At 38.5% G+C, this 27,839-nt stretch overlaps 1 protein-coding gene across 1 annotated transcript in view; it reads right to left on the bottom strand.

Annotated features, from left to right (window-relative positions):
• The window catches only part of LOC127626653 (protein sidekick-2-like), a 92,545-nt gene that overhangs the window by 39,251 nt on the left and 25,455 nt on the right, over window positions 1–27,839 (bottom strand). Inside the window, exons 4-20 of the mRNA XM_052102632.1 lie at window positions 26,953–27,086; window positions 24,468–24,579; window positions 22,535–22,725; window positions 21,554–21,637; window positions 20,165–20,359; window positions 17,787–17,901; window positions 17,031–17,200; window positions 16,788–16,890; window positions 12,753–12,929; window positions 11,923–12,059; window positions 9,422–9,569; window positions 8,492–8,632; window positions 7,087–7,268; window positions 6,646–6,761; window positions 4,747–4,942; window positions 4,217–4,315; window positions 3,772–3,963 (exon numbers count right to left, since the gene is read on the bottom strand). Coding sequence (XP_051958592.1) covers window positions 3,772–3,963; window positions 4,217–4,315; window positions 4,747–4,942; window positions 6,646–6,761; window positions 7,087–7,268; window positions 8,492–8,632; window positions 9,422–9,569; window positions 11,923–12,059; window positions 12,753–12,929; window positions 16,788–16,890; window positions 17,031–17,200; window positions 17,787–17,901; window positions 20,165–20,359; window positions 21,554–21,637; window positions 22,535–22,725; window positions 24,468–24,579; window positions 26,953–27,086 — 2,492 coding nt within the window. The remainder of the gene's footprint in view (window positions 1–3,771; window positions 3,964–4,216; window positions 4,316–4,746; window positions 4,943–6,645; window positions 6,762–7,086; window positions 7,269–8,491; window positions 8,633–9,421; window positions 9,570–11,922; window positions 12,060–12,752; window positions 12,930–16,787; window positions 16,891–17,030; window positions 17,201–17,786; window positions 17,902–20,164; window positions 20,360–21,553; window positions 21,638–22,534; window positions 22,726–24,467; window positions 24,580–26,952; window positions 27,087–27,839) is intronic.

Here is a 27,839-nt window from a genome sequence, read left to right on the forward strand (position 1 = left end):
TGTTCTGAGTGGTTGTTAGAGGTGTTCTGAGTGATTAGAGCATTGCTGTGCGGTTGCTGAGGTGTTCTGAGTGGTTGTTAGAGGTGTTCTGAGTGATTAGAGCATTGCTGTGCAGATGCTGAGGTGTTCTGAGTGATTAGAGCATTGCTGTGTGGTTGCTGGGGTGTTCTGAGTGGTTGTTAGAGGTTTTCTGAGTGATTAGAGCATTGCTGTGTGGTTGCTGAGGTGTTCTGAGTGGTTGTTAGAGGTGTTCTGAGTGATTAGAGCATTGCTGTGCGGTTGCTGAGGTGTTCTGACTGGTTGTTAGAGGTGTTCTGAGTGATTAGAGCATTGCTGTGTGGTTGCTGAGGTGTTCTGAGTGGTTGTTAGAGGTGTTCTGAGTGATTAGAGCATTGCTGTGTGGTTGCTGAGGTGTTCTGAGTGGTTGTTAGAGGTGTTCTGAGTGATTAGAGCATTGCTGTGTGGTTGCTGAGGTGTTCTGAGTGGTTGTTAGAGGAGTTCTGAGTGATTAGAGCATTGCTGTGCGGTTGCTGAGGTGTTCTGAGTGGTTGTTAGAGGTGTTCTGAGTGATTAGAGCATTGCTGTGTGGTTGCTGAGGTGTTCTGAGTGGTTGTTAGAGGTGTTCTGAGTGATTAGAGCATTGCTGTGCGGTTGCTGAGGTGTTCTGAGTGGTTGTTAGAGGTGTTCTGAGTGATTAGAGCATTGCTGTGCAGATGCTGAGGTGTTCTGAGTGATTAGAGCATTGCTGTGTGGTTGCTGGGGTGTTCTGAGTGGTTGTTAGAGGTTTTCTGAGTGATTAGAGCATTGCTGTGTGGTTGCTGAGGTGTTCTGAGTGGTTGTTAGAGGTGTTCTGAGTGATTAGAGCATTGCTGTGTGGTTGCTGAGGTGTTCTGACTGGTTGTTAGAGGTGTTCTGAGTGATTAGAGCATTGCTGTGTGGTTGCTGAGGTGTTCTGAGTGGTTGTTAGAGGTGTTCTGAGTGATTAGAGCATTGCTTTGTGGTTGCTGAGGTGTTCTGAGTGGTTGTTAGAGGTGTTCTGAGTGATTAGAGCATTGCTGTGTGGTTGCTGAGGTGTTCTGAGTGGTTGTTAGAGGTGTTCTGAGTGATTAGAGCATTGCTGTGTGGTTGCTGAGGTGTTCTGAGTGGTTGTTAGAGGTGTTCTGAGTGATTAGAGCATTGCTGTGTGGTTGCTGAGGTGTTCTGAGTGGTTGTTAGAGGTGTTCTGAGTGATTAGAGCATTGCTGTGTGGATGCTGAGGTGTTCTGAGTGGTTGTTAGAGGTGTTCTGAGTGATTAGAGCATTGCTGTGTGGATGCTGAGGTGTTCTGAGTGGTTGTTAGAGGTGTTCTGAGTGATTAGAGCATTGCTGTGTGGATGCTGAGGTGTTCTGAGTGGTTGTTAGAGGTATTCTGAGTGATTAGAGCATTGCTGTGTGGTTGCTGAGGTGTTCTGAGTGGTTGTTAGAGGTGTTCTGAGTGATTAGAGCATTGCTGTGTGGATGCTGAGGTGTTCTGAGTGGTTGTTAGAGGTGTTCTGAGTGATTAGAGCGTTGCTATGCAGTTACTGAGGTGTTCTGAGTGGTTGTTAATATGCGGTTGGTGGGGTGTTCTGAGATGTTGTTAGAATGTTGCTATGCAGTTGCTGAAGTGTTCTGAGTGGTTGTTAGAGCTTTCCTATTAACCTGTTTCATGTGACAACACTGTGTGATTGTGCCGGCATGTATGTGACTGAAGTTTGATATTTTTCCATTGTGCTGCACCATGGGTTGCGGGAAAAGCCGGCTAAAATCTTGTTTCTATTACAAATCATAAAAAGGTGATAATGGTGTTTACTTATCATAGCCAAAATATAATTTTTCTATCAATAAAGTTTTATCTTTTAAGTGACATGGCATCATTTCACTGAAGTCAAGCAGCAATAAAGAGGGAGAGCACAGATAAAACACTTATTATTAAGTCAGTTATCAGTACACATGTCAATTATATTTATAACATAATCGATTTTGATATAATTCAACTGGAAATGCATATAGGACACTGATTTTCATAACTGATTGTAATAAATAAAAAAGCACTATAATGTGAATATATAGTAAATATTTAATGTGTATATATTAATGTCAGTTAATAAACAACACATCCTAAGTTTATGAAGTACCGACTTTATTCACACCACCAGACCACAATGTAAACATATTAGTCTTATTCACTTATATGCCAAGGTTGCTTTTGTGTATTCTTCTTGAGTTTAAAGCAGCTCTTGCATTAATACAGACATGATTATCACGAAGTTTTGTAATATTTTGACCAAATTTAAGTCAGAAAACCATACAAACATTTGTAACTTCTGAATGAGAGATGTTTACAATGATGTACCGATAGGTGCATACACTCGCAGGTCACACAACAAAATCAAAAGCGAACGGAGGTAAATCGTGGATAAATATATTTAATAAATTTTAAATATTATAAAAGTCAAATTTGCCAATATTTGTGCTGACTTCAGACTTGTATACACCTTTCCTGGGACTTTTTTCAATTGAGCTTTTTCTTGATATCGTTTTACTGGTGTTTTTTCCATTCACTGCCATTGTTTCCATATGGCGGCTGTGGGGAAAAAGTAACGTCACCGAAACAGGTCAATATGGTAGGGTCACCATACGTTATTTTTTTCAACGGCATGTCCTCTTTTGCAGACCTGGAAGTATTTGTACATACCAGAATTTTTTTTAACTAATATAATGGACAAAAATAAGCCATGATGGAAAATTTACTAAGTCTGTCAGATATTTGAAGTATCTGAATGTCAGGCCACGTGAAAGGAGAAACAAGCCCTGCGTCTACATTCACATACTATCCATCCTAAATATTATGTGACAAGCACAAGTCACAGCAGGAGCATTAAAAGTGTAAAGTGTAGTAGTATAAAAAAATATATTGGCTTCTGATCTTTTGGCTTGTTGTATCTTATTTTATGGCCATTGTTAAATGTTTTTATGTTACTATTCATTAAATCTATTAAATACATTCAATAGTGCCAGCCCAAAACATTCAATAGTATTCCCACCATTACATGTATGAGAGAGGTATTCCGAAAACGAACAGGAACAGTGCTAAACGTAATTCCTCACTTAAAGCTGTTTTCCAGCTTATTATCAGAAGATGAAATATGTCTCCACTTAAATGCTATGAGAATGTCGTGAAAACAGCAGTGTCTGCATAACTTTGCATAACAAGGTGAGACACATGATTTATACAGTATATCTTTAAATGTCTACATTTACTCTTGAATGTGTGCAGTTAGAATATGGTTTGAGTCTGGAAGCCATAGACTGTCTAATGAAGCAATAAAGGAGAAACGATCTGTGTCGTGGGTGTCGTAATCTTGAACTAAATGCAGCCAGGGTCTCCTGTCAGTTATTTTGTGGCTCTGGACCACATGTGTTTTTGCTACACTGGTGCAATAACGAGAGTTCGGACATTAAACTTTATAACCCTCTGTAGTGCTTTAAAGGGGAGCACTAAAATCAGTGGTGGTCTAAATGTTTGGAGGAGGGAACTTAAAGAATTATTATGTGTATATTTTATTATGCATGTGTTTTTCCCTCTTTTAAAAAAGGGTGTCATTTCTGAATGTTTAAATATTTTCTCTTATCCAAGCTTAATATCCAGACAACTATAAGTAGTTCAGTTGCAAGTTGATTCCCCTGAAAAGTGTAAACACAGAGCCAAAAATATTACTTTGTTTGTTTGAGCATTGTTTAAGCCTTTACCTGGTGGTACACCTGAGGAGATGGTTGAAGATGATAGTTGACCCTGACCCTTGGAGGTCATTCCAGCCACCTCAATGGTGTATGTGGTGAGTGCTGTCAGTCCAGTAACTCTGTACTCCAGAGTAACATTAGGCAGGTAGTGTGTGACCCGTGTGTTAGTACGATTGTACTCCTCCCATGATACACGATACCCTAGGAAACAAATATTAATCATGAGACTAATTATTACAGCATTGCACATATTGTATTTGATTATACCAAGATAGTGATCCTGCTTCATACAGACTCGGGTCTTTGTGGGAATCGAATACAAACTACGATATCAGCTATTTAAATATTTGACTTATCAAGGACCTGGGGGAATGGGCCTAATACAAGGTCAGGGTATGGGCCATCAATGGCATCGTAGCAGGACCCTGGAGTCTGTACAGATAAAAAAACGCACCTGTCAGAACACCATTTTTCTCATTGGGATCTCTCCAGCTCACTTTAAGCGAAGTGTCGAGAATCTCTGTGAAGCTCAGGTGTCCGACAGCACCAGGGGCTGAAAACAGAGATCAGAAATCGATTGACTCAGAGTACATCTCAGGTACAGTATATCTCAATATTCTAGAAGGATAGAGGAGGTAACAGAAATTAAAGGAATAATCTGGGTTCAATACAAGTTAAACTCAATTGACAGCATTTGTGAAACAAAATTGATTACAACAAAAATGTACTTTGACTTGCCTCTCCTTTTCTTAAAATCTGTCAATATTAACAATCAGATGTTACAAATAAAACAGAGGAAATTAATTAGAGAGGTATGTTTGCCCACATATTTTACATTTTAGGGACATTTTTTTGTCTCTTTCAATGGCATTTTAGTGGTCCCCATTAATTTTGGACCTTGGTCATACCCACTTACCATTCTCCAGAGTACAGTACATACCATGTAATTTGTAAAGTTTATGTGTATGTATGAACAACACTCACTGTCTTCATGTGTACGCAGTCTTCGTGGTGGACTGCGTGGCCCGTCTCCTGGTGTGGTGAAGCAGAGAACGGAGGTGAAGTACTCAGAGAATTTCTTCAGGCCGTTTACGTGGCCCACGTGCACGCTGTCCTGAAAGTTTGGCCGAACTGTCACTATTGTCATCTCATCTTCCTTTCCTGGTTCCCATGCCAACAGCTAAAATAGAGCAGGGGAAGGAGGAAGAAATGACCCGGTTTTCCTCAATGATCTCTAAAATCACAACGCAAACATTTTGAACACAACGGACAACAACGGTATAACATTATTGTTGCAAATACATTTGGTGATGCTAGTGGTGTAAACATTACACAAGTATAAATTAACTAAAACCCTGAAGGGCAAATTCACAACACAGCACAAAACCATATGTCGTATTTGCATTCACAGTGCATCTTAACCAGGTATCGCACTGTGCCATGCATGTCTACTACATACAGTAATTCTCTTTTTTATTCTAGGCAAACACAGCTCTTTTCTATGCAAAAGATGCTTATTAAAGAATGGTGCATTATTTGAATGATGCGGTTAATGTGCCATTATTTCAACCCACGGAATGCTAGAGGCAAACAGAGGTTTATTTAAAAGGATGTATGTGTAGTTATTCTATCGATCGTGGCAGCTGTAATTCATGAAATTATAAGCAAATGTTGAGAAAGAGGGAAATAACGGGGCACATATCCAGATGTGCAGTGTAGTTTAGTACAATTTTGGCAATTTAAAGAGCCGATTCAGGTGTCTGGATAACACTTGCCAGACAGTCCCAGTAAAGTTTGCCAGATTGTGGAGGTCTACAGCATCAACCACAACCTGCTGGGGAATTACCCCTTGCAAATTGTGATCGGCACTACTTCTTTAGTGGTTATGTTTGCAGCATTACCTGATTTGCATAATTCCTTAAGTGAATCGGGTGGGAAAACAACAAAAACAATGCTGTCGGGGGTGGGGGAAATTCATTCTAAGTGAACTCTGCTTGAGAATGACAGAACAGTCACAGGTTTCCTCTCAAGTCCCTATACTATTGTGTATTATTGGCATTTCAAACTTAATAGATGTTTGAAACTCTCCTCAGAGGGCACTAATATGAAATGAGAGCTATAAGATTGTTCTAGGAGTCCGCAGAGAGAAAGCTCTGTCTGACTACAAATACTGACGTTAAACCTGGCTAACAAGTTATTAAGATTAATGTGTCCCGTGGACTATCTCCATTTTATAATTGTCCTAAACAGTTTTACAGAGACAGCCTGGCTATAAAGAACACAAGTGACAGGCAGATCAATTCAGGATCTCTCAGTAAAACTGAACACACCAGCAAAGGAGTGAGAGTGGAGAGGCTGAAATAGATTTTTGTCCATCTTTGAAATAAATCTCTTTAACAAACACATAATAATTGCACTCTATGAATAAATGGTTCTATGTAGAGTCTTTAAGGGTTCTACTGCTCAGTTCATATTTTAAACCCTTCAAAAGTTCCATATAGGATCTTTATAAGGGTTTTATTCAAAGAAATCTGTTTGGTTCTTTGTTGCCAGGTGAAGAAGTTTGTTAAAGAAACTTTTATGGGTTCCAACACATTTGATTTTATGGATTTAGTTTTTGTTTTAACATTATGAGGATATGTAAATTAAAGTAAAGTTTAGAGCATTCCAGCATATCAATAGATACTTTATTGTAAGAAGAAATTTTTTCATAAAAGAAACTTTTGTGTCAAAAAGGAATTGAGTAATGAGCCATAGGGATCTACACTATATACCACCTAATGAACCTTTTTTCTATGAGTATAAAAATAAAAGCTGTTAATAAAAGCCTAATGCATGAACCTCTCAGTAGCTAACATTTTTTCTCATTCTTTCAGCGTTTACCTTGTAGCCCTGGTTGATACCGTTGATGAACTGCGGATTCGGGGCTGTCCAAGTGAACCGGACTGTGGTGGAGTTGACAGGCTCTGCTTTCACGTTACCTGGAGCAATGGTGGGAACTGATTGACAGGTAAAATGTAAAAAAAGAAAAGCCAAAGACAGACAGAAAATTAGACTTCTTTTTTTGGTAACACGAGTTGCTAAACCTCAGACACAGCAGCATCTTCATAACAAGCGAAAGCATTGAAAGTAATAGAAAAAAACTAAACAAAAAAATTAATCATTCTAAAACTCAAGCATCAGTCAAGGAACAACAGATGTACAGTTGGAAGAATGATTTAACAAACGAACAAAATAATGAATGAACAAACAAATAGCTACAAATCAGAATGAACCATTGAATGACTCAATCAATAAATAAATGAATCAATCAGAAATCCTCACCTCCCTGGAGGGTCCACTCTGTAACCTTATGGCAGTAAACGCCCAATCCAGCTCCATTATATGCTGCCACTTCAATCTCATAGTTAGTCCAGATGATTAGATCCTCTAACAGCAGGTTAGTGACATCAGGGTTGGAGATATTTTTATACTGGATATCCACAGGCAGACCAGTCAGACGATACCTGAGATAAGTACAGCATTATATAGTTACTGTCAAGGACAGATGCAAATATTTACAAACTTTAATGGACAGGGAGCTTTGACAAACCAGATTTCCCCTCACAGAAAGAATGAGATAGCCCTCTCTAAAGGACTTTGATAACCATCTCTAAAAATACACTTGGTCATCTTGGAATAAGAACTGTCTTCTGGTTTAAGCATGTAAATACCATCTACAAGCAACAGATGGCAACAAAGAACCACTCAAGAAGTCATTCTGTGATCTTTTTCTGAGCTGAACTGAGGAGGTGAGGACCATAAGGGGGTAACCAATTTCAGTCATCATTATGAATGTTTGCAATACAAAAGATGGCCTTCCACATTTATCAATGGTAAACATGGGAAATATATAAATAAATGAACAAAAAGTCTATCTCACTTTCAGACCTGATAGCAAGGAAGCCCTGAAGTGCTCAAATCCTGGAGCAGCCTTGAAATAATAGAATACAATCAAATTTAACCTTAACACTGCTGTAGGGTAAGGCATTTTACACCAGTAGAATACAGTAATATTGGTGTGGGATCCACCAATAACTTCATAAAACATATAGTAAGATTATTATCAGTGCAAGCTTCAGCAACAGATGCACAGTAAACATATTATTTTGAAATACATTTATAATAATAATAGTAATTCCTTACATTTATATAGCGATTTTCTAGGCACTCAAAGTGCTTTACATAGCATATGGATGATGCGACGGCAGCCATAGTGCACCAGAACGCCCACCACACACCAGCTATTGGTGGGGAGGAGAGAGTAGAGTGATGTAGCATATTCAGGGATGGAGATTAATACAAGGCCATGATACATAGGGGCCAATGGGGGGAATTTGGCCAGGACACCGGGGTTACACCCCTACTCTTTACGAGAAGTGTCCTGGGATTTTTAATGACCACAGAGAATCAGGACCTCGGTTTAACATCTCATCCGAAGGACGGTGCTTTTTTACAGTATAGTGTCCCAGTCACTATACTGGGGAATTAGGACCCACACAGACCATAGGGTGAGCACCCTGCTGGCTTCCCTAATACCACTTCCAACAACATGTTAATGTCATTAACATGTTGTTACATGTAATAAGCAAATAACGTCAATTTAAACGCAAAAAGTGGTTAAAAGACAGTTTGAGGGTGTAACAGTGAAAGAGTTTAGATACTATAGACAAGAGTAAACATGTCTCACCGGATGATATATCCCCTCAAGATGCCATTTTGGTGACTTTCTGGAGGTGGCTGCCACTGAATCATGATCGACTGGTTGGTGCGTCCACTGGCAATGACATTCTGAGGGGGAGCACTGGGCGGCTCCTCTGGAAGAGACACTCTGGAAAAGAGAAGGTAAAAACAAGGTGATTTTTTGTTTACATTACTAATTAATGATATAGAAGATAATATATAGTTTATATAAGATAAGATAAATTCAGTCATAATTTACATTATTTAATCATTATTAGCCTCATGTCATCATATAGTTTCGGCCTGTTCCTCACACAAATCTTTTTATTCAGAAGACTTAAAATATAGTGCACAAGTCATATGGCCCAATTGTATGATACTCCAATGTGCTGTTGTGGCCTTTTTGAAACTTGAAAGCCACAATCTCCATTTATTTAAAGCCCAATTTATTTCTGCTGAACTTCTCATTTTCCAAACAGGTTTGAAACAACATTAAGGTGAGTCAAATAATGATGAATTTGCCTTTTTGGGTGAACTATTCCTTTTAGATTAGAAGCTGCAGATGTAGCATTGCATATATATAGTATACTTTATATTTAAAGCACTATGTGATCCCACACAAACAGGCCTTTTATCCTCTATCTCCTGAGTTGAGATTATCTAAGTGTCTAGAAGCTTCCTTGCAAGCCAAGGGCTTTGATTTCACTGATCCTTGGAAGATACACACACTCATGCATTAACGCATCCTAGAAATATTGTATACAACTGTACACATAAAGCATAAAGATAAATCCTTCGATATACACTGGCACCTATGTTCCCCATGAGGGCAGAGGCAATTTTCACATGCTGTGACAGAGTGATAGAGTTATCTTTACAGTCAGACATGGCAGAGCTATGATTCTTGGCAGGCTTTTGGACCCTGTGATCATCTCACCGGTCAGTCTCCTTGCTGAACTGGCCTTTGCCAACATCATTGATGGCACACAGGCGGAACTGGTACGAGCGTGCAGGGATCAGACCGTTTACTGTTACTGCGGTCACCTCAGGCTCGATGTTGGCCAATAGGACAGTCCAAGGAGCATCTGTGGAGAGCAGATAATGAAGAACAAGCCATAAGCCACAGAATGTGAAGAACATACACTTGTAAAAACAAAGTATTCAGAAAGGAGGTTTTAGGAGAATATGTGTAAGTTTCTACGATGACACAAAGTTCATGGATCTATAACACATCTATAACGTGTGATTCATGAACCCAGCAGGGCTTCACCTTTCCTCTGATAAAGCCTAAAATTATAAATCTGTCTTCAAATACTCTCCATCTTACTTTGCAGTGTGAGAAAATATGTTTTTTATTTTTTATTTTTTGAACTTGTCAAAAATGTCAGAACAGCAACATAGAAACATCATAAAAGTGGTCCATAAGATTATGTGCTTGTAAAGAGATTCATGGAAATGAGGAGGCGAGAACAGTCTTGACAATATAAATAATAATTTAATAAGCAATTTAAACAAAAAGACAAACACACAAAGGTGTCGGACAGCTGTCAGAAAATCTCTCTCTCTCTCACACTGCAGCTTCCATTCTTGCTTGATTATAGGCTTGATTAGGTTTGATTAGTCTGATTAGGAGTCGGGTGTGCGGATCACGACCCGGCCCGCCCTCCGCCCTGTCACAGTGCTACATTCAATTCATACATGTTTACTGAAGCCATACAATAGCTTTGTGTAAGTTTATGCCATCGTAAACTTGTCTGACTTTCTTCTGTGGAACACAATTGAAGACATTTTTAAAGATATTTGTATGTGTATTTCTCCATACAATGAAAGGGGTCCAAACTTGTCAAGCTCCAAAAGGGACACATATGCAGCAATGATAATCCATATGATCAAAATTGTTTTATCCATGTCTTCTAAAGCTATACGACCAGTTTTGGGTGAGAAACAGACCAAAATGTAACTCCTTTTTTACTATAAATCTTGACATCTACAGTCTCCTTGGTGCAATCATAAGAGAAGCTCGATTACACTTGCTTGATACATGAGTGTCTCTTTGGCGCAAGCCAAAATAACTAGAGTTGTTTGGATTACCTTTATGCTACATTGACTTGCATTGCTTGGATCATATATCATATCTTTGTTTGTGTTCCGCAGAAACAAGAAAGTAATTTGAGTTTAAGACGGTATAAGGGTGAGTAAATGAAAGAATTGTAATTTTTGGGTGAACTATTTCGTTAAGCTGTTTTTCGATGAAACGAGTTCTCAAATCTCATTCAATAATTGTATCAAGTTTGATGTCAGAGACAACCAAGCAAGAGCCAATGATATTTGGCATAACTGATGTCAAACGGCTATACTTATGAATGAGTGAGATTTGAGAACAATGGTGGAGGGGGAAAGTTTAAGTGAATAACTCGAATTTTGGTCTGTTCCTCACAAAAAGCTTTTGCATGGCTTCATAAAATTTTAAATAATGTGAACAAATAGTATAGGCAATTTTATAGTGTTTTTTGCTATATTTGCTGCTTAATAGTCCCATTCCCCATCATGAAATAGGGCACTTGCTCTTGTCGTCAATGGAAGAATACAATAGGGGTTTGGAACAATATGAGGGTGAGTAAATAACGACAGAAACTATTCTATTAATGGATAATACTTTGAAATAATGCACTGAATCTGATCAACCTATAACAGTGAAAAATTATTATTGATAAGAAAAGGGTTTTTAGCTGAAACTAACGTGCTTCAAAAAACTATTGATGCAACTTTACCTGTTAGTGACATTTGAATAAAATCTATTTTTATTTAAACATTGACTCATTTTATTTATGATAAAAATGTCCTACTTTGTAACTATATGTTGTTCTGCAAAATGATCACAAGATTCACATTTTCTGTACATGAGGTTGAGGTATGTGTAGGTTTAGGGGTAGGGTTAGGGTTTAGATTAGGGTAAGGGTTTAGGGTAAGGGTATGGGTATGGGTAGGTTTATGAGTAGGGGTAAGCTTAACAAAGTAACTACAGATGCAATTTAATGCAGGTATTTTAAATGTATGCACAATGCAACAACACATATATACATTATAAGTTCATTGTATCAAATGCATTGTAGTTAAGACACCTAATTTAAAGTGGGTCCATACTATTTAATAACAATACCATTTTATTGTTTGCAGTATGAGGTGATTTATATGAGGGGCAATATATGAAAAGTATCAGGAATATATTCCACTGGTTTTGGGTACCTTGTTAGCATCTCCACATCACTCAATTTATACATGCACGTTTTTTTCCCCCCAAAACTATTCACTTTAAAATTTGCATCACTTTCAGAAAATCATAAGTGAAATGCATGAAAATGTAATATTGTAAATAAGTTTAATAATGAATATAAATACAAAATGTCCTTGTGAGAACTTTGCAAAGTGTCTACTCACTGTTTTCAGACACTTCCAGAATGTAGCGGATGAGAGGGCTGTTCCCATCAAAAGGTTTGGCCCAGGTCAGGTTTATGGCTCTCTTTTCTGTTGCACTTAACACAGCAGTGGGGTTCTCAGGGGCATGGGGCAACTGCCTGTAGGTCATGTGTTATTTAAGGAGAGAGAGACGCAGATAGAGTGTCTTGACTTCTCAGTCTCTTTAATGAGCACTCCATAGGACTATATTTCAAAAATAACACTGTCAATGTCTGATTAGAGGAAGAAAAATAAAAGCCAAAAACTGTTCAAAAAGGGACAAGAAAAACATTGTGTGTTTCTGAATTTGTAGGAGAGGGAACGAGTGTCAATGGGGAGAATGTGGAAAGAAACAGGAAGGAAAGAAGACATCAAAAAAGAGAAGGGGTATGATTTACAGTGGATGAAAGTAGAAATTAATAAGTATAAAAGGAATGTGAGATTATCAATCGATCAGAGATGATAACATTAAACGGGAGAGAAGGAAACGGGATGAGAGAGAGAAACAGAGAGAGAGAGAGAAAATAGCTAATGAACAGGCAGATCTATAAATTAATAAATATAAAAATAAAAGAAGGGCAGACAATAACTGTTGAGGTATTAAATTAAAAATGGCTGGAACGAGACCGAAAAACATGTTAGAAATAAAAAATTAGTGAAGGTGATGAACACATTTATTGAAAAACTAAATGAGATATGATTCATAGAGCGAGAGAGCGAACAAATCAAAAAGCAATGATCAGGAGAGATGAAGGAGTGCGTGAAGAGGGAACAGGGAAGAGAGGATGATGGGAGAGCGGTTCATCTCTGACCTCACACGTAGATGTGCACTGCGGGAGTCATTGCCACCCACTGATGTCACTCTGCAGGTGTATGTGCCGATGTCACCTGACCAGGTCTGAGTGATGTGCAGTGTTCCGTTCACATCTAGTCGCAGTCGAGGTACAGACTGAGCGATGATCAACTGACCATCTTTCTCCCAAACAAACCTGTACATAAACAAAACAACACCCACATGTTGTATATTTCAACAAATTTTAACACTCCATTGACTGCTAAGCAATGGAACCCACTTAACCTTGTATTGTTGATTCAGACTGTGAATTTGGCAACAGGTTGACAGTTTTGCAGCTGAATCTGGTCTGTGTTTACCGAAACTCAAATCACTGCCCTCAGTGGCCGAAGCTGGAACTGTTCTTGAATGTATGGGCAAGTGTGAGCTCCAGTTTTCAACTGAAATGTCCACAGAGTGGTGCCAAAAGTGAGACTATTTTTTGTTGTTAACAATGTAATACAGTCAGCAGGAATGCATATTGCATCAACTCTACCCCCTAATGCCGAGTTTACACTACACGATTTTAAGCCCGATTTTCACTCGCTGACAGTTTTGTGTTGATCGCTGACAAAAGCCCGAAATCGTAGGCAAATCAGAGCTCGGTCCTGTGAGCGACGATCGCAATGTATGAATTATCAAAGACGCGTTCTGAGAGATTCGCCGATGCGTCGCTGATGTCAACGAGATGTTTAGATTGTTAAATATCAGGACCAGTCGACGATTCCATATCGCACAATGTGAAATATGTTTTGACTGAATACAACAGCAGCGTTGACCTACAGCCAATGAGAGAGCAAGAAACCTTCCTGATGTACCTGCAACAGGCTGCGGTATCGAGAAAGTCACATTGGACCGAAGCAATGGAGGAAAAATTTGTGAAACATTTGCAGTTGCACCAGATTTGATGTTTCATCTGAACTGTACCACAACCATGTGGAGAAAAGAGTTGGAGAGTCAGGTAAACAAATATGTAGATTTTCCAGTACAAGGTACTTTTCATATTGTAACCAATAAAATATATGATGCCTTCAGGCGATTAAAAACATACTCATCATATTCTGAAACGCATAACATGTGATCATGCATTTATTTTCATATCTCGTATCACTTCTCACGTGTACTCTGTTGTGAAACGTAATTTGGAGTCCATGCAGAGCTGTCGGGGATTCGTCAACAGTGAAATGTCTTATAATGTGTTCACCTCTTTTGCCGATTCCTCGTGTAATTTGAAAATGCTACGAATTATATGACAAGACGGACAGTTGTGTAATATGAATAGTATTCGGATATTCACGATCTGACGTCTTTGAAAGTCGTGTAGTGTGTAGGAGGCATAACCCAAAATCCAAACCCTGAACCTAACTGTCAGTGGAGTAAACACTTACTTTAGAGTGAAATTGCAACCCCACCATGGTTTATGTGAACGTAATTACTTCCTGATTCTCACAGGACCAGATACCATGCCTCTAAGGTTGCTTGCGCAAATCGCTATCAGTAGCGCTAGAAGGAAAAGAGTTCTAGCTTGAATTGATGCCAAAATGTCTGATCAGGTATGGCACTTGTCTTTTGGCTATATTGACTTCAGAGTACATAAACTTGTGGAAGCAACATCTCGATTTCCACTGTGATTATTGTGGACTGATCTGGGATCTGCTGTGATTTTACAGACTTTATGTAACTACCGCATAACACCTCTGTTTAAATCACTGTGTTTAATGGATCAATTACATATTACATTTATCACAAAGACACTGTAAAGCGTTCAGGGAACATTCAAGGTCATCAGAAGCTTCTAACATATAGATGTGTCCAACCTCACACAATCGATAATACTCTTACACACAAGCTGGATTCACATGCAAAAACACTTGTGATTAATTGCATCATGCTCTGGCTTGTTGGAAATCCTTTTACTGCTGCTATCAATTACTGGCTACATCCAACACAATTACCACTCCCTCTCATCCCTCATTCTATAAGAAATAAGCAAGAAGGCTCTACGGATGCTGGAGTGGAGGTTAGAGGGGACAGAGAGAAAAGTCAGAGGAAAAGAGAGAGAGACCCACTGAATCAGCTGAAAAGCAATACCTATAAGTCGTCACTAAGTGAAGTTCTCAGAAGAACTCACTGAGAGGAACTAGTTAAAAGTTTTGTAGGCAGGTGCGGACTGGGACTAAAAAGTGGCCCTGGAATCTCTGGCCCAGAGCAGCCAACCAAATCCAGCCCGCAACACACCACACCACACCATAACACACTGGCTTATTGATTTATTTTACGGCTCAATTTCAAACTTTTGTGTTGAAAAAAATACACTTCTATTGACTGCTAGTCATGACAACAGGCCCCACTGGTGCAAAAATTATATAGATTAGACAAATAACATGTCAGAAAACTTTACAAGGGAAAACGTACAAGGGAAAGTGTGTATTTTAGGTGCTGTGACAAGTCAGAATTTCTTCAAAGTTTTTACAGATCTTTTTTCTAGAAGTGCAAATAAACTATTGTCTTAGTTAATATGGGGTTGTGGAAACAACAAGTATAATAATAACAATAATAATGTATTATATATGTATATATAGCTATACAAGATCATAAAATGTTGTTTAAAATAGTTAGATGAAGAAAGTGTCACACAGCTGTACACTTAATGACAATGCTTAAAATTTCATTATATTTATGCTGCTGTAATTGTATTTTTGTAACTTGCAGTTATTTGCCATTCAGTGATTATTCAGAACTCATCTTATACTTAATATGTTGTTTTTGGTTGTCACCATTATTGTGATTTGTATGTCAAATAATGAGTTGATGCGTTCATACGGCTATGCGACCTGATGTGTAAGCAAATTCAAAATAAAAGCCTTTATATTAATTCAAAATAAAAGCCAATTGTATTGGCTTTAGTTGCAGAGTTTATTACATTTTGCTTTTCATTATGTCAGCGTGGGTATGATGGAGCCCAGGGTAGCCACCTATATTGCCTGTAGGATAGGCCAGTACTTGCGCAGCAGCAGGCCGGTCCAAATGCCCGGTGCTCCTGATGGCCAGTCTACCCCTGTTTGCAGGTTTTTAATTATGGTCTTAGGCTAGCCTTCAAAACATTCCACTCTGCTGTAATAGAGGAAGTTTAAGGCTGCTGCTAAGCTTCATGAGTTCACCATAGTGAGCTATCATTATCCTCAGAATACCTAGTCCCTGAACAGACTGATCTTGCTGTCATTTTGGAGAGAGTAGGTTGAAAGTCCTTCAGCTAAAATCGGTCTGTGCTTTTCAAAATTCAAACCACTGACCCCAGTGAAAAAATGGGCACATGTGAGTTCCAGTTTCTGGATGAAATGTTCACAAAAGCAAGTTGTTTTTTTGTTATAAGTGATGTAATGTAGTCAAAAGTAATTAATATGTTATGAACATATGCCCTAACCCAAACTCCAACCCCAAACCTAACTGTCATTGGAGTAAAAATGCAATCTTAGAGGGAAAAGGCAAGCTCTAAATCACATCCATCACTTATTATGTGAACCAATGAGGCTTCTCCAACATGCTATCAGTGGGAAAACAGGATTAGATAAACACATTTAAATTAATGGGAAAGTGTCAGGAATGATATCATGCAGATATCATGCAGCTTGTTGAGGAGGGTGTGCTTTTGTTTTTCTAAGTGATCAAACATATTTTCACCAGGCAGATGACAGAATCGGAGAAGGCTGGTTTGCTGGTTATAGCTGGTCTCCCAGCCTGGTCAGACTAGTCCGTTGGCTGGTTTTAGAGGGCTTTTGGGAACTTTGCAGCTGGTTAGGCTAGGAGACCAGGTAGACCAGCTTTATTAGGCTGGGGGATGATCTTAGGCTGTTTTTAGCTGGCTTATTTAGCAGAGTAGGGACCAGAATACCTTCTACATAAAATCTGCATCAGCAGAAAAGTCATTTAAAAAATATTAAAACCGGTTGTATATAGAATCATGCAAAACAGAGCATATGTGAGTTGTGAGTATATGTCATAATATAAGCCGCACCTGACTGAAACACTGGGATCATGCGTCACACCGCAGGTCATGGTGGCTTTTGTTCCTTTGATGACACTCTGGTCCTGAGGAGGATTAGTGATGCGCGTACGTGCTGGAAGAAAAACATAAAGTGAATACACACATCAGTAGATGCACAGGTGTGCAAACAATCTGTCTGATATGGAGTTGGTATAACTGATGAAGTACAAAGGCATTGTCTCTTTTCAAAGCACACACAACACACACACTCACCCCAGACCACAAGGTCGGCCGATGCCTCATCTATGCCACGCGAGTTGCTGGCCATGCAAGTGTAGGTGCCAGCATCTGATATGTGGGAGGGGCTTATGAGTAAACTTCCTGACTCAAGGAGAGTAAACCGTGGAAGCTGAACTGAGCCGCTCGCCAGCACACGCTCTCCTGCAGAGATCACACACAAATACATACAGTATAAACAATATACAGTTCAAATCTCTAAAATCTGATTCGGTGATATCAGCTATGCACTATAAAATAGCCGACATACTTACATTTGTGACCGCACACCTATTGAATTCCATATTAATACTATAAAATAACATATTTTACTATTAGTCACTTGAGTTCATGCCCAACTCCCCTTAACCACGGTGCAAGCAATCACTGTAACGTCTCCTGTTGTGTATTTATTTAATATACAGTACATTCAGATTAGAAAATAATATAAACAAACTCAGCAGTCAATAATTTCAGTCCTTGATGAGAGCAAATGATTCACCATAAATTACCAATAAGCTAAATCTACATTATTGCAGCCTATGTCAAATCACACATTCATTTTCATGTCTAAACAATGTAAAATTTGAAGAAAGCATTGCAGCAAAATAGTGGAGGAAAATAACCAAATAGAGCATATACAACAGAAAACAAGAGGCACTGGGGTGAAGTGCAGGCTGGGAGTTTACTCTTTGTAGTTGTTTTTCGAAAAAATGTGTGTGTGAGTAGACAATGAGGGATGTGTTCTTCACCTTTTGCCAGGTGATTGCAGGTCGGGGTGCTCCTGAGGTCTCGCAGTGCAGAATGACTGACATCCCATCAATCACAGTGCTGTCTGAAGGGCCGGCCGTGATGTTTGGGGCAATGCCTGTGAGAGGAGGAAGTGAACTGCATAAGAAACACATCTAGTTGTGGTGTAACTAACTAAAAGTCGAGGAATAGTTTGCGCCAGTGAAATTTTGATTCAATTAAGATACTCACTGTTTTTGTGCAATATTTTTTCATTCAATCAGACTAACTAGTAACTTGTAATGTAGATAACTACTTTTAGAGTATCTTGATTCCTTCAGTTATGCATAACTTGAAGATTGACAAGATACAGATTTTAAAGCTTCTCCATTGTTTCTCACATTGTTAAAGGTTTGGAAATCACACAAAGCTCGGTTCACATGGGTGAAAACGTGGCTTAGAAATCAAATAAGCGAAGAAAATAACAGCATAAAAGTTTATATGACAAGAAACATTGAAATACGCAAGAAAACACTTCAGTGGAAAATGTAGACAGGCAGTCTAGAGGGGTATACATGCAAAGGTGTGTGAAAGATACATGTGTGTTGGTGTGTTGTGTAATGTAAGCGGATGTAAACAGAGGCTAGATTTGGTTTTTAGTGTTTTAGTAAGCTCTCTGTGTCTCTGAGCGGCAAGATAAGCTTATTCACTCCTCCATAAAAGCTTACTTTATCTCTCTCTCTCTCTCTCTTTCTGTCTGTCTTTCTTTTAACAAAAGGTTATTAATCACAGTATTAGCCCACCAAAAAAAAAAAAAAGCGGCCCACAGCGGCCCGAGAGAGGATGAGGGACTTAAAGAAAGGAAGGGATTGTTGACATGCCATAAAGGGCAAATTCCACAAGTAGGGTAAATAAATGCTAGGTTATATGTATATTACATAATGGAGCACAAAAGTGCCACCCCACTTTTTCAGCAGTCTTCTTTTTTTTCTGATAATAATTTTTTCCACAGGGATTTCTAACAACCCTTCATAAAAGTGTTTTAAGCAAAGAACCAAACCAACCAGCTACAAGGTAAATCACAAAATTAAAAGCTTGGATTAAAAGCAAAAACATATTTAAAAATCAGACAAAAAGCTGTGGTGCAAGACTGTGTTTATTACTGTGTACTTAACATCCCTGATTAAGGAATGAGCTACAAACCCATTGAGACTTAAAAAAATACTGATATAAATATAAAAAACTATTGATTTTAAGTTGTTTATTAAAGTAAATACTGGAAGTATTTCACTGTAAGTCATATACAGTGACAAAAAAAAAAAAAAAGAGTATGTGAACCCTTTGGATTTAGCTGGTTTTCTGCATTAATTGGTCATAAAATGTGATCTAATCTTCATCAAAGTCACAATCCAAACCAAGTGTTTCCAGTAGCTGCGGATAAGACCTGCACAACGTTCAGAAGGAATTTTGGACCGTTCTTCCCTACAGAACTGCTTCAGATCAACCATATTCTTCAGATGTCTTGAGTAAACGGCTCTCTTGAGGTCATTCCACAACGTCTCTATTGGGTTCAGGTCTCTGTCTCGGCCACTCCACAAGGTGGATTTGAAGCCATTCTGTAGTGGATTTACATCAATGTTTAGGGTCCTTGTCCTGCTGCATCACTCAACCTCTACTGAGCTTCAGCTGGTGACCACCAACCCTGAAATTATCCTGTAGAATATCTTGATAAACTTGGAAATGGATTCATCACTCGATAATGGCAAGTGGTCCACGCCCTGAAGCAGCAAAGCAGCCCCAAGTCATGATGCTCCCACCACTGTACTTCACCGTTGGGATGATGTTTTCATGTTTATATTCAATGCCCTTTTTACACCATACATAGTACTGCATGTTCTTCCCAAACAATTCAACCTTAGTTTCATCAGTCCACAAAAGATTTACCCAGTAGTGTTGTGGAGTGTCAAGGTGTTCCTTGCAAACTTCAGGCATGAAGCAATAAGCACGCGGCTTCCTTTGTGGTGTCCTGCCATAAACACCATGGCTGTTTAATGTTTTCCTTATAGTAGACTCATGAACAGAGATGTTAACCAGTTCCAATGATATTTAATACTTTTGTGTCTATTGTTCAGCTGACAAAATATTAAAAATATGTCATGCCAGTACTGTAAAAATCTAGTTGACAAAACCCCCAGAAAACATTGCTTGTGCTAATTACACATGATCTAGAACATTTAAATAGTGCAACCCATGAACAGGGTTTTTGTTTCCTCAAGTATTTGTGGAAAGTGCCAAAAAGCTTTCTGATAGAAAGAGACAGACAGAGAGCGAGAATGAGCTAGATTGAGAAAGCAAAATGAAATAAATGTTCAAATATATATGTACATCAGAGAATTACTCACTTGTAACAGCAAGGTAGGTGTTGGTCTGAACCTCTCCCGCCTGATTGCGGGCAAAACACTGGAACATTCCGGTGTCATCAGGCAGAAGGCCGTTCACCTGCAGGCTGCCCCCTGCCAGCACTCTGTAGCGTGGGGTCTTCACTGGACTGATGGAAACTGCATCCTTATACCATACAATATCAGGCTGAGGGACTCCTGAGACAAGCATATGTACATTACCAATCAAAAGTTTGGACATGCCTACTTATTCTTTATGATTACAGTTTTCCACAATTTAGAATAAAAGTAAAGGCAGCAAAACTGTGAAATAATACAAATGAAAATCAAAGTAGAGTTTTTCTTTGGGAGAAATGGCAACACAAATACATCTTTTAAGAAACCTAATTACATTTTTACATTGACACCTATTTGAGTCAAAAGATTAGAGTCTCTAGTTTAATTCAATAGGCCATTTATATTTAAATTTGAGAGAGTTATCACAAAACGCCCTGCTGCTAAACACAACGTTCACTGATGTGTACTTAAGCACATTTTCCCCTTAGAAATCCTATATTTACTGTGTATAATCGCAATGAGAATATTTGGGTTCATCCAAAAGCTGAAAATGTTGCTTTCAGAGGCTTGATATGGAGTTAGGATAAAAATAATGTGCATTTCAAAATGTTCTAAAATCAGAGCAGACAGCATACTGGAGGTTTAGTCATTCACTAAGTAGTGAGCAAGGGAGCAAAGGAGTACCCTATACGTAGCTCTCTATGCTGTTTAATACATACGCTCAAAATATGACAAAAAGTTCAGTTTCAAGCTGCAGATGATGTTTGGACCATTCAACATGTTTGGCAGACATGGGACAATGGTAATAAGTACATAAAGTAGATTCAGAATTTATTTTAACATGGTTGGCAGTGATTGGATGATGCTGGCCAATACTTTGAATCGGAATTAATTTCTGATGTAATCCAAAACATGAATAACCAACACTCAACATTAAAAAATAAAAAAATAAGATAAAAATAAAATCTGAATTTCTACAATTTAAAATTTCACAACTTATTCAAGCTGTCCTCATATGTTGCCATCCATTTTTAGGAGAATTATTTGCTTTAATTATTTTTTTTATTTTGCATTTTTGCTACTAGTTAAGAATAAAAAGGCACACAGCAGTCACGCTCATGTCTCAGGAGGATAAGGTATTGAATTAGGGAATTATGTAGTGTCCAAAAAATTTTTAAACAAATCTAAACTTTTTTTTTTTACATCTTCAAAGTAGCCACTATTTGCTTGGACTCCAGCTCAGTTTATGTACATACATTATGCTCTGATTGACATTGGTTTGTCACTTTAGAGAGCATAAGTAAGTAAGTTAAGCACATTTACTCGAGATCCCACCTTTGGCCTGGCAGGGTATATCCACAACTTTCTCCATCTCAGCTGTGATGTGTTTGTCTGGTTCCTTAACAAACTGAGGCGGTTCTGCAGAAGAGATAAATAAGGCTGGTCAGGGTTGTGAACTCTACATGTGCACTTTCAGAGCAAAACTCTACAGTCAAACAGCATTTCTGAGAATTCTGTATTTCACAAATAAATGAGGATCTTTTAGAACATCCTGCATAGACCATCTGGGTTAGAGCACCAATAAAAGAACTTTGCTAAAGAGACAGAGATAGACAAATGGCCTTAAGGGGGACATCGTTCATCGCTCTTTTCAAATATGAGTTTTCACATAAAAGATGTACTATGGAAGCAAAAAATTGTATCTCCACAATCCACTCAAAACAACATTCAGAATGCATCATAGTTATGATGTCAATACATACAGGAAGTTAAGTAATTTACTAGCACATCATAAATACATAAATAAATAAATTGAAGTTGAGTCTGGAGTGCTGTACAGCAGGAACACATCATATTATATATCTGTACTACAGTATAATAATATTATGAATATTGTACATAAGAAAATATTTCAAAAACTAATGGGAACAAATAAATTGAAAACGTGATAAAATAATGAGTAGAAAAACAAGAAAAGAATTACAATCTATCAGAAAGATAATAAGAATAATCACAGGGTGGAGAAAGGTCATGTTAATCAAAATTATACCCATTTTAGGTGCAAGAGAGCATGACTAAAATTATACTTTAAGTGGAATTTATGATAAGAAAAAAGGGAGAGAATAAATTTAAACGGCCAGATTAAAAAGCAATTCTGTAATCTCCAGTCCATGTTGGATCTATATTCTCACAGTGTGGCTTCAATTGTATTTCAAGTTTATCAGACAAAACTATTACTTGTCAATCATACAAAGCTTTGTGTAGTTCTAGTGTCTAAACATGTTTACATGCATTCATTCTGTATATGTATATTACCGAGCACATGAAGGTACGCTCCAGCGCTGACAGAGGGAACGCTGCTGCTACGGAGAACAGCTTCACACTCGTAGAAGCCAGAGTCACTGACCACTGGACCCAAAATTGTCAGTCTACGGTTAAAATCACTCAGTCCACTCCTCACCAGAATACCATCCTTCTTCCAACTGATACTCAACTTTATTAATGGCCTTATAGAGAATTAAAAAGGAAAGAAAGGGTCATTGCCAGCCATTAAGCTTTTGCTTTTCCAACTAATTAAATTTGAAGGAATGTTATGGATTCAAAACATCTAAAGCTCTGTTAACGACATCTGTGACATGTTACCACAGCAAAGAATAATAATAATTCAGACTTGTTTCTCAGTTTGTAAAATTAATTCTGTGGAACAGATATGTTAATAAAGCTGTAACGTTGTCAAAATCATCTTTTTAGGGGCAAGACTACTGTTCAGAATAGTTCAACTATACCTTTACCACAAACAATGCTTATCCCTTGTAGCTATCATTTCCAAACAGTGTGTATTTTAACATTAATCATGTTGCAATGCCTCGCCCTTTAGACTTCCATTGTAAGATTGTGGCAGGGTGAAGGGCGGGGTCGATTCGTGATTCGTGGCCCCTAATCAGGCTAATCAAGACTCAGAGAGGGATAAGGGCCGACTGGAAACTGTAGTGCGAGAGAGAGAGATTTATGGACAGCTGTCCAACACCTGTGTGTGTGTGTTTGTCTTTTATTGACCACCGACCGCAAGAGGAGGAGGGGCTCCCAACCAACCGCCTGGAATGGTTACCGCTGCCAGGGGCGGGGGAGACCCCTACTATCCACCAAAAATGTGGCGGGGCGTTCCGTCCACCAGGGGCCGGAGGTCTGCCTCCGATCCACCCAGGGAGGCACAGATGACGTCCATTAAAGTGTGGAGGTGTGGCCGAGGACCAAGCTATGGCGTATAGGAGAACCAATCGAGTAAGTGTTTTTTTTCTCTCTCTATCCTCTCTCTCTCCCACTGCCGCTCCGTGTTGGCCTTTCCCTCACTTTTTGAAATGTTTTGTTAATTTGGCATGATCGGCCTTACGGCGTGTAGGTGCCAAATTTGTTTTTTGTTTCCCTCCCCTTGTCCCCTCCCTCATCCAGGTAGATGGGGATGACCTGCTGGCAGATGGGGCGGAAGGCAGGCCCCTCCCCAGGAAAAAGGGGGGTGTCCATCATTTCAGGGGCTCTGAGAGAACGAGGGAGGAATGTGGCAGGGCGGAGGGCGGAGCCAGGTCATGATTCTGCACACCCGGCCTAAAAATAAGGCTAATCAAGACTCGGAGAGGGATAAGGGCCGACTGGAAAATGCAGTGCGAGAGAGCGAGAGATTTACGGACAGCTGTCCGACACCTGTGTGGTTAAGTTTACAATGAAATTATTATTTATATTGTCAAGCTGGTTCTCGCCTCCTCCTTTCCATTAATCCCTTTACAAAGATTTTTTACATTTATTTTTAATTATTTTAATTTTTTTTTGCAATTGTGAAATTTGTAGTTTGTTGTAACAATCTGAGGGATGATTTGAAACTATGTTCTGTGGTAATTGACAAAACGTCATGAATGCTACCCATAGAGCTCAACTTGTATTAAATCTGGAACATTTCTTCAAAAGGTAGCTTTGCATTTCCTCAAGGAAATATCAGTGCTTGCAAGGTGATCAATGACATCATTAGTAAGAATTTGAATGGCCCCTTTAATCATATATGTCATAAAGAAATACACAGTAAAACGTATAAACTATAAAAATGTAAATACAAAGTAAAGAAACGGCTGAAATTATCTACATAGCATTGTTTGAATGGGGTCTGAAGTTCTGGGAACTGAAATAATTTGAGAACATTTGCAATCACTTTAATTAAAATCTTTTCATTCAAACTGCTGGGCAATTAGAGGTCAGTCACCTTGCATTGGCCACACACTCCATGGTGACCTCAGAGGTTCCTGAGATAACGCTGGTATTTCTTGGTGGGATCACAATGGTAGGAGCAATGGGGTCTGCAGGACCACCAACATCTAGAGAAGGAGAAAAAGATGTGAGAATGTGAAAGCTGTGCAGACATGACCAGGTGAATTATGAAACTCAGGTAAAGGACATTACAGATTGAGTGTTTTTAATAGAACTCTGATCTGTCATCATCGGGTGTGAGTGTGTCCAGGTGTAAGAAGCAGCCAATGTGCCAAACATGTTACAGCATGTGACAGGTTTGTGTTTGGAAAAAAAAAAATCCCTTCTTTCCAGTCAGTGATACATGTGAGTGTGTGCGTGAGTGTGCATGTGTGATGTTGCCAGCAGAGACAGTTGCTGTAAAGCTTTGATACCCAAATAAATCTTCTGGGAAGAACTGCCCTTTACACACACACACACACACGCAAACACACAAGCACGCACGCACACATTAGTGTTGGTACTCTCCATAGACTGTCATTGATTTTGACATATGATTTTCATACTGTACAAACAATCTATTCTATACCCTAACCCTAACTCTACCCCTAAACCTAACCTTCACAGTAACCTTTTGTCATTTTTACATTTGACAAAAAACATTGTTTAGTATGTTTTTTTTAAGCCACTTGAATTATAGGGACACTATGGATGTCTTCATAAACCACCTTCATAGCATAATACCTACGTAACTACTAAGTGTATGATAAATACACTAAGTAAAACACACACACAACATTATTGCTAAATGCTATTACGTAGTTCATTACATGTATCCCGGCAGTTCAGAGGTGAAATTTCTACTGTGTGGTGTTAAATGTGAGTTAAAGGTTTATCAAATTGTCCTTGATCTTTTTATATATAAGAGGTCATTGTACTATAAAAATATACTGTAAGTTTCAGAACTGAAAGTTCCTCCTTAATAAAAAAAAGAGCATTTATTTAAACGAAGCTGTAAAAAATGGCTCGTTTGGAATTTGTAGAACTTGCGACATCACAAGGACCAAATACATCTGCATAAGCAACACCTATTTTTCAGTCATTGCACCCTTGGCCCTTCCCACCGGTGCTCAGTCAGTCACACTCATGAAGAGGAGAGAGATGGGGCCTGTCATGGGAGATTCATCCTAAGTGGACTTACACAGGACGCCTTCATGAGCCTGTCTGTATTTAAATGTTTTTCTACATAAACATGCACAGATAGACGTCTTTGACTGCTTTATACATATTACGGGCTGCTTTAAGAAGACACGGTGTTAAGTTATAACTAAATAGGAGAAGCTTTCTGTCATTCAGCAGAGCACAAATGCCTCATGGATGAGTTCTTTCACCCATCTGCGCTATTTTTAGCTGTTGGTGTATGAAATGATGGAATGACACTGGAAACTGAATGTGGATGTGTCTTTTATAGCGTATTTTAGATTGGATTACATGTTCGGCTCTTACCAGTCAGAATACGATTCAAACTTTGCAATGGAACTTTTATTGAAGGTGGGGCAGATAAAACACATGGACGTGATCGCAAAACCCGCGAGTAAACAATTGAATTCATGAATATTTCATATGTCATGACTGTCTGATAGTTTATGGTGCTGACATCTTGTTTACATTCGGCGCGTCTGATCGTGACGTGACACAATGGCTCGAAGCTGTCTACACCAGTCGCGTCGACACAAACTTTATAAACCATTTATTTGTTTTGTTGTGTTGTTGAAAGTAGGAGTATACCGCATACAGTGCTAAATGGAAAGGGACATCGGTTTACTGTCGGCGCAAACAACAAACAAAGATTTTTAGAAAAATATCTCAGCTCTCTAGGTCCATACAAAGTAAGTCAATGGTCCAAAAGCACATAAAGGCAGCATAAAAGTAATCCATAAAACTCTAGTTGTTAAATCCATGTCTTAAGAAGCGATATGATAGGTGTGGGTGATATTTAAGTCCTTTTTTACCATAAAGCTCCACTTTCACTTATATATTCTTCTTCTTTTGTTTTTGGCGATTCACATTTTTGTGCATATCGCCACCTACTTGGCAGGGAGGATAATTTATTGAAAAAAAAAAATTCTTAAATATTGATCTGTTTCTCACCCACGCCTTTCATATCACTTTTGAAGATATGGATTTAAAGATTGAAGTCTGCCATTATATGCTTTTTGGACCTTCATCATTCACCTGCATTGTATGGACCTGCAGAGCTAAAATATTGTTTCTGAAAATCTTCATTTGTGTTCAGCAGAAGAAAGAAAGTCAGACACATTTGGAATGGCATGCCAATTTTCCTTTATGGGTGAACTATCCTTTTAAACCATAAACCCAAACAAGAGTGTCATAAAAAGCTAATATTAGATGTCAAATGCAATTGCTGAAGCATCCATTACATTTTGTGGTTCTTCTATGACACTTTCGCCTCACGTGCATCTGTGAGTGTTTAAACGTACTTTCTACAGACAGTGTTATGGGCTGGCCAGTCTTGTTTTCTCCATTCTTGTCATTTACAGCTTGTACGTAGTATCTTCCAGCATCTGGGGCCACTGTGGACAGGATGACCAGTGTATTGTCCAGGGTGATGGCTCTGTGAGAAACCAGCAAACAGAATAATGGTCAACAGTTCCCAAATACACACTGAAAGATTCAAACGTCAGATTCAAGCACTGATTTATAACACTGAATCAGAGAGTTCACAATTAAACCGAATGCCAAATGTTCAGTTTCAAGGCTTCTATTTACATGATAAATTCCCCACTGTTATTTTAGAGCGACTGTTGAGTGCCATTTCATTGCCATCTCATTATGCCTATTCATATACACAAAGAAAAAGTCAAAAATATGACAGAGTTTTGAATATTCCTTTTTTTTTCATTGTTGTTGAATCTGTGACTCATTCCAACATAATACACAAAGAGATGTTATTTCTCCATCTGTTTCCTCTACATAAAATGCTCCATACATATCGCATAAACCAGTAGCATCAAAAACCTGCAACAGCTGCAGAGATGGAAGAAATTTCTCCATAAAAAGAGAATTATGGTATCATTATTATTCATTTCATCCATTTTATAGACAATTCAGTCTTTCCATTAAGCCCTTATAAAGCTTAAAACTATTAAAATATATAGGCAAAATAAAACACAGTAGGCACTTTTTATGAATAGGATATGCGTCAGAGAATGAAATCTGTGGTAATGAGGTAATTTTTGGTCATTTCTGTCCCACTAGCTTTTCAGAAGTATAAACCTATGCATGGCTTGCTTATAGTTTATAGTCTCTGCATATTGAGGTGATATAAGAGAAAATATTTTTTGCATAAAAAATAGCACTCTATCTT

This window comes from Xyrauchen texanus, chromosome 33 (assembly GCF_025860055.1).
Source record: "Xyrauchen texanus isolate HMW12.3.18 chromosome 33, RBS_HiC_50CHRs, whole genome shotgun sequence".
Taxonomy (NCBI): Eukaryota; Metazoa; Chordata; class Actinopteri; order Cypriniformes; family Catostomidae; genus Xyrauchen; species Xyrauchen texanus.